General features: G+C 40.4%; 1 protein-coding gene across 1 annotated transcript; it reads left to right on the top strand.

The window, feature by feature from the left end:
• Positions 1 to 1,224: 1,224 nt before the first annotated feature.
• ZFAND5 (zinc finger AN1-type containing 5) lies at positions 1,225 to 11,276 on the top strand. Its single transcript, XM_049895824.1, has 6 exons — positions 1,225 to 1,308; positions 5,735 to 5,894; positions 6,297 to 6,408; positions 6,938 to 7,041; positions 9,467 to 9,592; positions 11,041 to 11,276. The coding sequence occupies exons 2-6, from the start codon at positions 5,744 to 5,746 to the stop codon at positions 11,187 to 11,189; spliced, it is 642 nt and encodes a 213-aa protein (XP_049751781.1). The 5' UTR covers positions 1,225 to 1,308; positions 5,735 to 5,743; the 3' UTR covers positions 11,190 to 11,276.
• Positions 11,277 to 15,572: the final 4,296 nt, after the last annotated feature.

The raw sequence follows: 15,572 nt of genomic DNA, 5'->3' as shown, positions 1-15,572 counted from the left end.
CAGGTTCCACCTCCCCTCTGACTTCGGCCTCAGGTCTAGATCGTCCCTTAACTCCATTTCTTGAGTAGAACATTTGGGGCTTTCCCAGTTCACGACGCTTTGCTGGAATAGTCCATTTCCAGGGATTTTACAGGCTGGCCAAAACAGTTTGTTCAGAACAGTGACTGACGCCAGGGCCCAGGACTGGCAGCCAGTTGGGCAAGCGTTTCCTGACGCTGCACAACCACCCGTGACCTTGGGCGAGTGCCGCCTGCCCGCTCCTTCAACGGGACGCTCAGGCTCAATGTTAGACCTGAAAACGGGGTAGCTTTCCTGAACAGTAGGGAGGCCCCAGATGGCATAAAGCAGTTCTTTTTCTCCCCCGAGGTGAATCCTGTAATTGTTGGGGGAAAGAAGTAGAATGGGGGAGAGTTGTCTGACAAGGGCTCGAGACAAAGCGTGAGAACTCAGGCCGCCGAAAGCTAGCTCGAGTGAGAAATTTGCAAGGAGGGAGGCTGAGGGCGGACAATCGGGTTAAAAATAGATATGCAGCCTCCACAGGACCGCCCCTTTCCAGCTCCACCCTAAAGCCGGCGGCCGGGCCAGTGACTCGGCTCCGCGCAGCAGCAGCTCATCCAGGCTCGGCCCCGCCTTCCGGACGCGGCCAGTGGGGGCCGGGGGCGGGGCCTCAGGCTCGTGACGTCACTGCGCCCCCGGCCGCTGTCGGGGTTTTCGCTGACGCAGAGGTCCCGCCTCTTCCCTCCCTCTCCACCTCAGAGCCCGAGAGCCGGGTGGAGAGCGAGAGTCAGTCGGCCGGAGCGCGGAGCTGCCTGCATCTCCAGTCGGCGGTCGCCCGCTCGCTCGCTCGCTCCCGGCAGCCGCGCAGCTTCCCAGGCTGTGGAAGAAGCGACGGAGAGCGCCTTCCCCCGGCCTTCGCGGCGCCCAGCACTCGCGGCGCCGCGTCTGCTCGCCCTCGGAGTCCTCCCAGCCCGCCGTCGGTGAAAGTGTGAGGCGACGACGGGCGATCGCCGCGAGCAGCGTTAGCCGCGGCGGCCTCCGGTCCCCCTCCGCCTCCTCCGCTGCCCCCCCTCGCTTCCCTCCTCCCACTTCCCGAGCTCCGGCGTGTCCCGGCCACGCTCGGCGCTGCTGCAGGAACAAAGGAGGACCCCGCGGCGGCGGCGAAGCCATCTCCGCCTGCGGTTCCGACCAGCTTCCAGCCCGCGGCGACAGCACCAGGGCGCCCGGCTCGCCCGTCCCGGAGGCCTCGGCCCGGCCCCACCGCGCCGGCGACGCGCGCGAGCCCGGCTTCTACACAGCGGAGCCCGCAGGGTGAGCGGCGGCAGGGTTAGGGGAGGGCGCCGGGCTTCTCGTGCCTCTGGGGGGTTACAGGCACGCCACGGGCCTCCGGCGGAGCTCGCGCGGGCCCCGGATGGCGGCGGCCGGGGGAGGGGAGCCCGCCCGCTCAGGAAGCACAAAGGCAGAGGCGTCATCTTGTCGCCGAGGCCCGGCTCCCCGCGCCCCCTTCTCGCTTGCGCTCGCACGGTGGGGGGCACAGTGCTGGGCGTGCGGCCTCTCCGGGCCGGGCCCCGGGCCTCGTTCGTGTCTCTTTCGGCCGCTCGTGGCAGCGGCGCCCGGCGTGGGCAGCCCAACGGGGAGAAACAAAGGGGCCGAGGCGGTGGCCGCGCCCCCGGCCCCCAGCCCGCCGCGCCCCCGGCCCTGCCCCTCCGCAGACCGGCCGCTGGGCGTCGGGGGACGGCGGGGTGGGGGGCTGGCCGGCGGGCCGAGCTGCTGGGCTGCATGACTCAGTGATTTTGGGAGAAGGCCCTGCTCGGCTTTGCTGCGCGAAGCCGTCGCGTGGAGGGGGATGGGGACCCAGTGGGACCCAACTTGTTTTAAAATCTGCTGGGAGGTGGGAGGGGGTTTCTCTGTCGTCGTGTTTTGGTTTTCCCGACGTCGCCGCGTTTCTCCCCCCAAGATCTCTTTTCTGAAGAAAATGGAGCACCTTCCCCTTTGTTTCGGGCATTTGGGCTGGTGAACGCAGAATTCGTCGGTCGCTTTCCATGCGCTCCGTGAGGCTGTGCTTTGGGGAAAGGCCAGGTTATCTTTATTGATTTGAGGGCCTCTTAAGAATCTGATCTAAGGAGACTAGGGTAAAGTCGTCGGGTCACAGAGCCCCTGTTAAACCTGGCATTCAGGTGACTTACAGACTTAAAATCTAATTTTATTTTACTCTTCCTTTTTAAGACTTTTTTTAAAAAACAGGATTTCAGAACTCAATTGATAGGGTATTGCACTTTTTCAATTTTTTCCTTTAAACGTACAATTAAATAATTTGTAGTTTCTTCTCCCCCACTTTGTCTCTCAGGCCTGATATTAGGCCTTTACCAATCATTCTAATCTCCTTAATTGGGCAAAATGGGAACTGAGATCTGAAGAAAAAGGACTTGCCCAAGGTCACTGGTTAGTTAGTGGTAGGTGAGAGGATAGAACTCAGGTCTCCTAAACACCCAGGTGAGTCATTGCTTCACTTCAGGTGCACCTTGAGAGAAATAAATGCCATGAGTGTAAAAGCCCTTTATTCAGATTTGGGGTTGGGGAGTTATTTTCAGTTACATGCCCAGGTTTTTTTTGTTGTTGTTGGGTTTTTGTTTGTTTAAGCTATGAACTAGAGGAAGCCGCAGACTTTATTAAAAAAAAAAAAACAGCTATACCTGATACAACTACACATACATGCTCCAGTTTAACTCTAGAGGTACTAAATTGTAAGGATACCGTATTTAAATATATGTATAATAAAGTAGGAGAGACCTGTTTATGCTGCCTAATCCGTGAACTCTTCCCCGCTCCCCCCCAAAAAGACTTGCCACAGAACCCGAGAGTTCTTTATTACTTTGGTACTCTTTCCTGTTCCTTCTTGGTTTATAAACAACTTGACCATTTTGGCCTTACGAGTGATTAATGATGCTTGCATCTTTTAGATTGAATTTGAGATTGTCCTCTAGTTCTCCCTGCTGACATTTAAAAAAACAACACCCAAAACAGCTTTAATCGGATTTGTTTTTGCTTTCTCCTAATGTTAAATGTATGAACTCTGCATCTTTAGTTCTTGGGGTAGTTTTTGAGGTTGTGTAGGAGTTGGCAGGCTCTGAGATATAAATAGAAGCTGATTTCAGAGGCCCCTGTTGACTGGGTTTTATGTGAGAGCCTCCATCCAGCTCAGCTCAGCCTGTCACATTGCAGCCTTGTGACAGGCTGAGGCGCCCGCCCATGTGATCTAAGCTTCTGAGAAATATTAAGGCAAGCTATGCACATGTGATGGCATTTTAAAAGCTGGCTTTCTAGGGGAAAAATCCAAAAGATGGGAAGCCGTTAGAAGAGTTTCATGCCCCGGTACTTGTCTCTTAGAACTCTAGAGGTGATTTATAGTGAATTGAAGGGAGATGCGGTTTTTGGGGAAGGAAGGCTGGACTGCTCTTACTCTGCATGTTGGAGCGGGTGAAATTACTAGATAGGGCTTCCTGCATTTTATTTATATAAAAACACAAAGAGCTTTAAGAATAGGATTAACTAAAACTACTTAATGTGTGTTGACTTATGTATGCCAGTTTGCTTTTAAAGCCAATGTCACATGGCATTGGAAATTAGAAAGGATGAGCTAGCATAATTCTTAAGCTAGCAGGAATGCCCAACTTTTTGCATAGGGCAAAGGTTGATATACTTCGTGTATGATGAGCATGCAAATAAATACATAATTATTTGAAGCATTTTTATGCTTATGTTGTACTCAACATAGTTAAAAAAAAAATCCCAGCTGCATGTGTTTGTTAATAAACTTAAGTGATATTGAAATGTTTGCACTACCCTGTTCCAAAATGAGTCAGCTAAATTCCACTTACTATTTAAAGAGACAGTGTCAACTAAAGTAATACTGTTGTTTAAAGTTGTGGACCTTGGTTACACTTCATACAAGATTTATTGGCTTGAATGTTTGTATGGTGTCCTTTTGCTAACAAGGACGGTTACTAACCTTTAAGTAAATGTTAGGGTTATACTTGCTAGGATTCTGGCCAGGTAAAGAAAATTGCTTAGTCCCTTCACCCCCTTTTTATAATTTTGGTAAAAAGTGTTAATACTTGAATGTTTATGTAACACAGTAGAGAGTATATTTATTATAGTATGTGGTAGTTGGGAAAAACGTGGAATTCCAGGAAATGACAAGTTCATGCTTTAGAAGTACTTGTATGAAACAACTTGAGAAACCATAAGTAACCTTTATTATCAAGAGTAAAGTGTACTTATCAAATGACAGTGACCACAAGTTACAGCACACAATTTCCCTTTGATAAAATGCTGTCAAATGCATTTTGGACATTCATATTTTAAGATGATGTGAAAACCCTCTACAGTTTTCCTTTTTTAAAAAATAATTTTTCTTAAATGTTTACTTTTTTAGCAACATTGACTTCTTCACCAAGGGGAAAACTTTACTGAATTCAGCAAAACAATATTTGTGCTAATTTCAAAAAAGCTTGCAGTATGATGTTCTTTCTGGTAACCTAGCATTAAATATTAATCATTACTAAAGGTTATGTATTTATAGTGCTTTATCTTTGCATACTGCGTTTGAGCCATGGGAAGGTTTCATTACTTTGTGGTATGAGGAAGACAAGCGCTTGTTAAGTTTTAATAGCTAAAACTTTTGACTGAGAAGTCTATGGCTGATAATTTGTGCGTTGGAGGTTTCTAGGCACTGGCTTTAAACTACTTAGAACCAGAATGTTACACCTCAATTGTAGAACATAAAAGGAGTTTTGCAAGCAGCTGACCCTTAAATTCTTAAAGAGCTTCCCTTGTTGCTGCCCAGTAACAGGAACGGTTAGTTGATCTTCTGGCTGTCTCTTCAGTCATCTGTGAAGATACTTCAAAGTTTAAAAAGTACAGATGCCCTGCCCCTTAGCAGAATTATCCAATCATATTATTCAGTGTTTTAAGAAAGCTTCATAGGTAGATTCAATATGCAGTCGGTTTTAAGAACCACTAACAGACATAAAGAGTCAGGGGTTAATTGTAATCGTAGTAGTTGTATTTTCATTTGCAAGTTCCATTTAGTATGTTTTTGGCTAGTGAAGTAAAATTGTGGTATGAAATGGTCTGCTTATATTGTTGGAGAGCAAAAAGTCACTTAAAGATACCAGTTGTCCAAATTAATTAACGTATTCTGATACTTGGCCAACTGACCTTTTCAAAAATTGAAATAGAATAATAATAACAGCTGAAATAATTAATTTTAATGTTTAATGATAATTTTCGTTTCTCCTAAAGAATATAAAGCCATTATAGTCCACTATCAAGCTGTGACACAATTTCTTTGTTGTTCTACAAAGGCAACGAAATATTCATCATCCTTTTGCCCACTTTTTTTAACGACTCACACAATTTGAGCCTTTGTTAGAAACAGACTTGGTTTTTAGAAATAAAGGTAGACAGACTGGGGCTCTGGTTGCTCAGTGATTAAAGCACGTGAAGAGGGTTCAAACCTACCAGCCAGTCCAGGGAGAAGAATGTGAGTCTGTTTCCATAAGATTTACAGCCTTGGAAACCCTATGGGGCAGTTCTACACTTAACCACTAGGAGTCAGAATCGACTAGATGGCAGTGGGTTTGGTTTTTTGGTTTGATGACTGTATCACACTAAGTTGATTTTATTTTGGAGGCACGTTAATTCTAAAGTTTTGTCTTGTTTGTTTTGTTTCTAGCAGGAAAATATGGCTCAGGAGACTAACCAGACCCCAGGGCCCATGCTGTGTAGTACAGGATGTGGCTTTTATGGGAATCCTAGGACAAATGGAATGTGTTCTGTTTGCTACAAAGAACATCTTCAGAGGCAGCAGAATAGTGGCAGAATGAGCCCAATGGGTAAGTTGATTCCAAGGACAAACACATTTGAAGAACTGGTGGACAGAAAATACAGAGCCAACAATTGGGGGCCTGAGACTGAGTATCAATGTTAAAAGCCCAAGGAGTGAGGACCTCTGAGAAGAGCTTGAAATTAAAGAAACGGCTCAAGTACTTGGCCTGACTGCATGAGGAGTGAATGACTATCTACCGGCATCTTCTAGCTTTTTTAGTTGTGTTCACTGGATTACTTTTTATATATTTTTTTGTTTGGATACTCACATAAGTATAGGATTCTGCAACACAGTGAAAGTTCTTAACTCACTAATCTAATTAAATGCAAGTATTACTTATTAATAGTTTTGATATTAAATGAGTTTTTGTAGTGTTGATTTGGTTCTTATAAATCCTTTTTTTAAATAGGGACAGCTAGTGGTTCCAACAGTCCTACCTCAGATTCTGCATCTGTACAGAGAGCAGACGCTAGTTTAAACAACTGTGAAGGTGCTGCTGGCAGCACATCTGAAAAATCAAGGTAAGATTGAATATTTGGGGGTTTTTAGGATCACAAGAAAGCAATACATCTGCTATTAGTACCCTTATAAAGATTTTAATATATCACATGTCTTTGGCTTTGTATGCATCACACAGAGATTTCACTGAGTCGGAATCGATTCAACAGCAGTGGGTTTAGTTTTGGTTTTGGATAATACGTAATCTCGTAGGTCATTGAGTAAAGAGAAATATGTTAAAACACAGTCTGTAACACCCTCAGGTACTGTGTTGAGAATGCTGTGCTTTCACTTATAATTAAGGTTTAGGAATTGTAGTGAGACTGCAGACTTTGTATATGATAGTACCACATAAGGCTGCCCCATTTATCAAATTGCTTTCTTTATCCTCAGACATTTATGATGGGACTCTGATATTCTTTTTAAGTTTATCTAGATTTATTTGATCTTATTTGAAAGAACATAACTGAAAATTGAACTGACAACTTATTCTTTATACCAGAAAGTACCCTTAACGTCTTTAGAAATAATTGTTTGCTTGAACTCAAATAGAAATGTGCCTGTGGCTGCCTTGCCTGTAACTCAACAAATGACAGAAATGAGCATTTCAAGAGAGGACAAAATAACTACCCCGAAAACAGAGGTGTCAGAGCCAGGTATGCTTTTTGTTTAATACTAGTTCAGTTCTGAATTTGGTATTTTGAGAGAGGGTTGGTTGAGGGGTTTTCTTTCCTTCCAATTATAGGACCAAAGAGCTATAAAGTACAAGTCAAGCAAGAAGCACTACCTTTAAAGTATCTGGAAGTGTAAAATAGTTTATCTCTTATATCTTTCCCTAACCCACTCACCCCACTGCTATAAATCACCAGTTTGTGATCGGGATACTGGAAGTGTTGAGAGCTTAATGAAATTGAAAGGTAGTTTGACATCTTTTGACGTTATCTAAATAGGTATTGTCCACTTAAATTTGTTCATAAATATAGAAGAAATTCTAGATTAAATTTTAAGAGCTACAAAGAAAAAAAAAGTCAATATTGTAGAAAACTGATCAAGCACAACAGAACACATTGCATGCTAAAAAACTTTCCAACTGAAAAGATGCAGTATCACTATTACATTTTGTAGGAGTTTAAAACTCAGTATGGAAAGGCTTTTGGTTTTTATTAGTGACTTTGAAGCTGTGATCGGTTATCACAACTGAAGTGAGAACACTGACTTGTTGGAATTACTTGTGCTGGGCCCTTGAACAAGAGGATTTGTGCACATAGTTCGAGTCAGTTCGTTATTTTGTGGTAGAGTGGTTGACTGAACACAGTGTAAAAGATCGTTGTGAGGAGAAAATGGTGTCAGTGGAAATGCTTCTTTGCAGGCTTGCTTTCACTAACACCATAGTCAAGCTATGGCTGTAAGTAAACTTTATTATATTATAAACAGTCCTTTTAAGTTAGGTCAGATTCTGAAGTTTGGCAGATGCATCTGGTATTTTGAAACGTTTCATCCTTCTGAACAAAAGCTGACCAAATTAAAAAGGTTTTTGAGGCTTTTGTTATTTGGACTCTTTTCTTTTTTTAAATAAGTTTACTCTGACCTTGGAAGAATACTCAAGTTAGATCTATAGCTGTCCCTGCATTTATCATAACTTAGTAGGCATTCTGTGGTTCATAGCTGTCTGGCTTTTCTGTATCATTTTTCTCTTACCCCTTCCTTCTCTGTATGTCTTAGGGAACCACTGTTTATTTTGTAAGTCGTGGCCAAAAAATTGGCTGTGACCTCCCTCTTTAGCCCCCGTTTTTATTCCCATAAATTATTAGGCTTTATCCTCATAACACCAGGAAGAATTATATTGAGGTTATCATAGAAGCTTGTTAGGAATAAGCAGTAGATAGAATATTATTCTAATATTAGGCTGTTAATCCGGTTGGTTATATTGCTAATACAAATGAGTTATAAATTTGGAGAGGGTTTTAGAGTAAGTTGTCATTAAACCAGTCAGCTTGTTTTAGGAGCTTGGATTTACACTAATAGCTGACTTACTGTTTAGGCAGAAATTTCAGCGTGGCATACATACGCCACTTTTAGGGTTTGGATTGATAATAACACAAGAGTTTATAGTGTTTCTGGTATAACTGACTTTTATGTAAGTAGATTTTGGTATTTTAAAGAATTAACGTGTCTGTGGCCTTTGATACAGTCAGCTGTAATTTTTATTTTGACATTTGATGTCATGTGTGAATTAAAACTTAAAGACCTTTTAGGTGGAGAAATAGGATTTTTTTTTTAGGTCATATCTCATTGTCCAAATCTGGTACCCATTTGAAATAAGTACCTCAAAGTAAAAATAAAAACCATGCTTTAAAAAATCATGTTCTGCCTGTAGAATCCTTAATAGTCTAAAATTGAAGCTTCACAAGTGCTTATGCTGGGCTAAAGACTATCTTTGCTAACCTTTAAAAAGAAAAAAGAAAAAAAAAACTTCCAGATTTTTCTCCCTGTAACAATATAATGCACTTAGGAAAATGGTAAAATAATTTTTATTTTGGAGTTATCGGGTCTGAAGCTGATTAGGGGTTAAGATTTTGGGTTTGTCAAGATTTGCCCATTTCTTCTACAGGATTGTTTTTTTCTATCAGCTTAAAACCAAAATGACTTTTTAATAGATGCCTCAGAAGTTTTCATCTTAATTCACTGAGAGTTAATGAATTTGAACTACCCTAATTAAGAAGTTTGCATTTAGAAAATTGCAATGTGGAAAAATTGAGCACATGACCAGCATCTCCCAGGTTTTTACAACTTCGGATTTTGTTTCCCGGTACTAGAAAAAATGAGTTTAAAGAATACAAGATGTAGAAAATTTATAAAATTCAGGGGTGCAAGCACTGTATGGTGATTAGCAAAATGTTCTCAGATTTGGAAGTCCTGATTTTAAAGTAGAGAATCCTTATTTAAAGTATGTGTTTTTGAAAAAGGCTTCTTACAAGTTTTTGCTAAAGACATTACCATTTCTCTTAAATGTTTCCTTTTTTGACTTCTATCAGCTGGTGAATTCTTGACAGATTGCTGATTTCTACTCTTGTTTTTCAGTTGTCACTCAGCCCAGTCCATCAGTTTCTCAGCCCAGTACTTCTCAAAGTGAAGAAAAAGCTCCTGACTTGCCCAAACCAAAGAAGAACAGATGTTTCATGTGCAGAAAGAAAGTTGGCCTTACAGGTATTACAGATCACATAAAATGATGTGTATTTTGCTGCCAGCATTTAACAAAGAGCTCTTGGTTGGACTCTAAGGGATTGGTTGGTCTTATATTTAAGATAAAATGCCAGACTTCTAGGAATAGGAAGCTTCCAGAGTGGCCTGGAAAAGAATGATAGTGGGCTGGAGAGAAGTTGGGTTGCATTTCCATCTGTTTCTGATCATACAAAACCCTTTATTAACTTCAGGCTCTCTGAATTATTTTCCTTTATTAGATTGATAAAAATTAATCTTTTGATTTTTTTTGGGCGGGGGTACTCCTGGGAAAAGGTACTGGAACTAGCAGTAGCATAAAGCACCTACTGTATTTTTTCATAAATAACATGCACATTGATAACTTTTTTTTTTTGCCAACCGTGCAAACCACCCCCCCATGCATTATTTTCCTAGTTGCCCTATGCCAGTTTTTTTTTTTACATGTTGCTGACTTCAACTGATACCAAGAAGACATAATTAAACTACAAAATAAACAGACATAACATATCCTAATTGTTTCACTTAAGACAATCTGATAAGGTTTTTTGCATCTAACTGTTGAGTTAATGCATTGTAATCATCAGCTTTTTAATAGTTCATCACTTATTTTCTAATTACCAGAGGACTTCACCAAACTTGAGCCATCACTTCTAGACCATGGCTGATACATTTAGTATACAATTATAATTAAAAGTAACATTTTTTGACTGTTTTTATATACACATAAGCAGAAGATTAAAGTGAACAGAGCAAAAGAAAATGAGAAGAATGATATGATTTACCTGTAGTACGGGAGAATGAGTGAACGAGGCTGAAATTCACTTCTGGAAATGTCATGAGACATGCATGGTATATGCATTGGGCGCACTATGCCAGAATTATTTTACTTAATTTCATCATTTCCGTGAGTTACGTATGTGGGCGTGTGATATATGAAAAAATACAGTTCTTTGAGCTAGGTAGGAAGTGTTCTGGATACATTTCACCTGTTTCCTTTAAACCTCAGAACTTTATGGTTGTCGTTCCCTAGTTTCCCCTTGAAATATTGCACAGTTAATGTGGTAGGACTAGGATTTGAACCCAGGAAGACCTTCTCCAGATCTTGTGTAATTTCTATGAGAGTTTATGGAAACAGCACTTGATAGAATGAGCTTGTAGATAGCCCATTTTGTGTTCTCTCAATATGGAGTAGTTTACCAAGCACTTCAGTCTCTCTTGTCCTTGGAGGATAAGAATTAATGTAGTATTTTAATTTCTCACCATGTCAAATGAGGTTAAAAGTTTTTCAGTTTAAAGCGTATGCTCTGTCAAGAGTTGTCTTTCATGTTGCAAAAAGCAATGAGAATCTGGTTCCTTTTCTATAGTGACTAAGGTTTTTTTTCTTTTAATTGCCAGAAGTTTCTAGGTGACTGTGCTTCCTCTTGTTCGTACAGGGTTTGACTGCCGATGTGGAAATTTGTTTTGTGGACTTCACCGTTACTCTGACAAGCACAACTGTCCATATGATTACAAAGCAGAAGCTGCAGCAAAAATCAGAAAAGAGAATCCAGTTGTTGTGGCTGAAAAAATCCAGAGAATATAAATTTACTACTTGTGAAGAGACTGAAACTTTGTTTTTATTTTAATATATCGTAGGAAAACATTAAAGAGCAGATGCATGGCCATTTTCCTTTGATGTTCTCCAGAGTTTTACTTTACACTTGTCTGTCTTACTGATATTTTAGGATGTCTGGGTGTGTTTTACAGGCAGAATTGGATAGATACAGCCCTACAAAATGTATATGCCCTCCCCCTGAATAAAATTGGATGAAAATCTGCACAGCATATTGAAAAACACTGATACCAGGAACAAGGTTTAGTTCCCATGTGCCAAACAAAATACATGAAATCTCTGCATGTTTGCAGCATATCTGCCTTTTGGGAATGTAACCAAGGTATAACCTTTGGCTAGTGTTATGTGCCTGTACTTTATTTAAAAAATGGTACACCAGAAAAGGACTGGCAGTCTACTTCTACCATAGTTAAAAGTTCACCCTGTTAATTTCCACAACATGTTTTTTCGAAGCAGGGAAGTGTAAAGAGGATCAGACCTTTCCGTGAAATCAGTATTTGGTGCCATTTGTAAGCCTGATTGATTGGTCTTCTAAAAGCTGTCAAAGTTATAAGACGTCCTGTGAAAAAGGTAAACACAACTGGTTATAGGAGTAAAACCGTCAAGCCAACAGGGTCTTGGTATCTTTGAAAGCTTACTGTGCTGGTCTGCACCAGAAGATGTCTGCATTACTCTGCTAAAAATGCGTAGCACAGAACTGCACTAGGATTAATTTGTTTACAAGAAGAAATTAAAACTTAACATTTGGTTGTCACAGCAGCTCTATCAAATAACATGCATCTGAATTTTTAAGTTGCAAAAGTTATCTGAACAGTTCATTTTTCGTGTGCATCTTTTGTTGAATGTTTTGGTTCAAGAAAGAACGTTTAAAGCTTTTTAAAGACTTCAGTTCTTACTGTAATTGTACCCTTCTGCATGGAAAACCATAACCAACATGGCTGCAGTAGACTTCTTAGTGGTATCCAGCACCACTTGCAGAGGGCTGCTTTATCATATTAATTGTACTTGGGTGTAGGACTCTAGTGTTCTTGGGTGTATTGCATGGGCTGCATTATCTACAGCATTGTACAATAACAACTAGAAAAGGCAGTATACTTCACTGATGCTTGTCTGGTAATATCACTTCTGTGTTATAATGGAAGGTTTTTTTTGTGATGTATGAAACTTGTGTTTTTTATATATAAATGAGTACAGTTAGATTAGTGTTGTGGTATGCCTGTTTTCATCTGTAAATAGTTAATTACGTACACGAGGCACTACTTCTGATTTATTGCAGTGTTTGGTCCTAGTTTTTACTTTTATTCTTAAAACATTCAGTTTTGCTTTCAATTTTATGTACCTTAGTTCTGAGTTAGACCTGCAGATGTGTACAGATAGCTCATATTTATGTATTGCACATAATCATGCTATTCAGCATCAATGCTATATTGTATTATGTAAATAATAAAAGCCATGTACAGAGGGAAACATCCACTTGTTCATTGGGTTTTTGAGCCATAGCTAGAAGCCCAAAGGGAGAAAATTAGAAAATGTTTCATATTCAACCTTTTAGTTGTATACATAGATTTTGCATGGTTATATTGTGATTTTTTTCTTCATTGCCATCCCTGAGCATGACTTATTCAAGTAAGAACCATGAGATGAGTTTTGCGAAACATTTTCAAGTGTGGTACGAGATAGTCAATTTATGTTTGAAGAAATGAATTAGGTACCTTTACGATCAGAACGATGTTACAGCTTAAGGGGAGAAGGGAATGAAATTAGAACGATTGTGACCTACCTTTTCTTTTTTTGCTTAATAGATGACTTCTGATAGATCTGAAGACAAAAGTAGGCGTGACTTTTTGTATACAAAAATAGGCATAGTTTTGTTTTTGGTTTGGTCCTAATGTAGAGTGGACCCAAGAGCTTGGTCTTTGCAGGTGTGACACCAGATAATGAAGAAAAAGGAATAGTTAACATGCGGACTTTGCCAGTGGGTTAGCTTAAACTGAGAGCAGAACCATTGCTTTTCAATACAGGCAGCTCCCAGATAATGAATGCATTCCATTCCAAGATCTGTCTTTAAATGGAATTTGTACGTAAGTTGGAACAGTTAGGTATGTTTTGTATCTAACATCAGTCAAACGCTTGTCCTAGTATATAGTGTACCTTTCTATGCATAAAAAAGCATTAAACACTTCCAGATATACTAAGACTTCTTGAACATAATACAGTAATGTTTTGGTGCACGTTGCAAAGTAATACCCATTCTGTTATTATGAACCACTGTATGATTTTTTAATAGGCTTTATGAGACTTAGTTCCTAACTACAAGTTGTATCGAAGCCGGATGTTTGTAGCCCGGGGACTGCCTCTAATGGAATTTGGGATAAAAATACTACCCCCTGGTTCACTTAGACTTTGCATGCTATTTTTTGTGTTCAGGTAGGGAAAGTGAGTATGTGTGAAGACAATGTGCTGAGATGAGAGTATCTTCCTAAATATGAAGGGTATTGAGGAATGACATGTTGAAAATGATGGCATTTAGAAGGAAAAATTTATATTTAAATTTAAAATGAGATGTATTACCCCCATCCCTCAGTGCTACCTCTATCAACGAAGTTTTGCTTGATAAATTTTAAATCTTAAAAGATTTTGAAAATAGAAGTACATGCAGTAAAAAACAGGTTTTTGGTTTAAGGGTTTGTTTTGTCAAAAGAGCACCAGTTGGTTGGTGAGGAGAAGGAGGGAATAAAAGTTTCAGGAAACTAGGAAAATTGTATTCTACCCAGACTCTCAAACCTGAATGTTTCTCTCAGTCCAGACTATGGACTTTGCAGTGTACACTAAAAAATATTAAGCATGTTAAGAATGTCTTCCCTTACATAAACAGGCTCATCTCTATACTTTTCTCCCCTTCTCCAAAAGTGTTTCACTAAGGCAGGCCATGATAACTGGAACTAGCTATATGACCTTGGGCTAGTCCTTTTATCAAATCCAGTTCTCAGTGGGCCTGGTCTGTAAAACTAGCCTCTCAGGCTTGGTCTGAGATGGGCTTCCCTTTGTGTGGATTAATTTTCAAAGAAAATTTAACTGACAAGTATGGACTCTGGAACCGGGCTATCTGTAAATGAGAACAGTACCTACTTCAGAGTTGTGAGGATAAAGCATTTTAAAACAGTGCCTTGACACATAATATTTGCTATTAATAATTTTAATGTCCTGTACAAGTCATGATTTCCAGAACTTGGAAAGAAAGTTGAGGATTAATGAGATTAAGTGGTTAAACTTTACTGCATAAAAGGTAAAGATCTGTAACTTTTTAACTTTCAGTTTAAAGTGACAAATGCTTTTCTGTAAGGCTTTGCAGATGTCTGTTGTAAATGAAGTTCCTAGCAAGTAAGTAAATACAGGCAAATGTCTGCTAAGTAGTCTTAGCAGATAAGCATAGTACTGTTATAACTGATTTTTTTGTTTGTTTTTGAATTGGCAGTAGATACACATTGAGAAGCAAAGCCTCTCATCCTGTCCAGGTTAACTCTATACCCTCCTACTCCAACGATAAACATACATTTTAGGTAACTGTCGTAACTTAGGAAACCCTGGCGGCATAGTGGTTTAAGAGCTATGGCTGCTAACCCAAAGGGCAACAGTTCAAATCCACCAGGCGCTCCTTGGAAGCTCTATGGGGCAGTTCTACTCTATCCCAGTTCAAATCCACCAGGTGCTCCTTGGAAGCTCTATAGGGCAGTTCTACTCTATCTTACAGGGTAGGGTCACTGTGAGTCAATCGACTCGACGGCAATGGGTTTTTTTTTTAATGGGTTTGTCATAACTTAGATTATACCCTTCACATCGCACAAATGTCAGAATATGTACAATGACCTAATTTGTTTGGATGCAAAGTTTTTCTAGAAAATTTTGGCTATAAATTGTAGTTTATAATTTTGAAGAGTGATGAATATAGGTTGCTAGTTGATTAGGAATAAGATAATGTAGCATTCACCTGTACTGAAGAGGTTACCTGGGAGAGGCAGCAGGCAGTTAATGAAAAGTAACTTGACATTTGACAAGGCAGTTTCTCGTGTGTGTACAATCTACTTTAAAAACAAGTCTACATGTGTAACAAAGTACAAAAGTGCCATTTAATACTCGTGGTTATTTACACACACTAACCATTGGCTTCTTCATTTATTTTTGTCTACCTCCTCTCACCCTGCTCCCCAGTCCATTTCTGTTGTCCTAGAAATAAGTTACACCCATCTTGTGGAATAAGTGTGAGACTCCGTTTTGTCTGCTACTTTTCAGCATGAGTACTAACCTTGCTAAATCACACTTCACATTTTATACTTAAGATACTAACAGCAGGAT

The sequence above is a fragment of the Elephas maximus genome, chromosome 9 (assembly GCF_024166365.1).
Source record: "Elephas maximus indicus isolate mEleMax1 chromosome 9, mEleMax1 primary haplotype, whole genome shotgun sequence".
NCBI classification, from domain to species: domain Eukaryota; kingdom Metazoa; phylum Chordata; class Mammalia; order Proboscidea; family Elephantidae; genus Elephas; species Elephas maximus.
Note: the sequence above shows the minus strand (reverse complement) of the source record. Positions and strands in the feature narration are given on the sequence as shown.

Coding starts and splice junctions, on each gene's coding strand:
- ZFAND5 (XM_049895824.1), top strand. CDS start 5,744: ATGGCTCAGGAGACTAACCAGACCCCAGGGCCCATGCTGTGTAGTACA. Junction 6,409..6,937: donor AGCACATCTGAAAAATCAAG/GTAAGATTGAAT, acceptor GAACTCAAATAG/AAATGTGCCTGTGGCTGCCT. Junction 9,593..11,040: donor AAAGAAAGTTGGCCTTACAG/GTATTACAGATC, acceptor TTGTTCGTACAG/GGTTTGACTGCCGATGTGGA.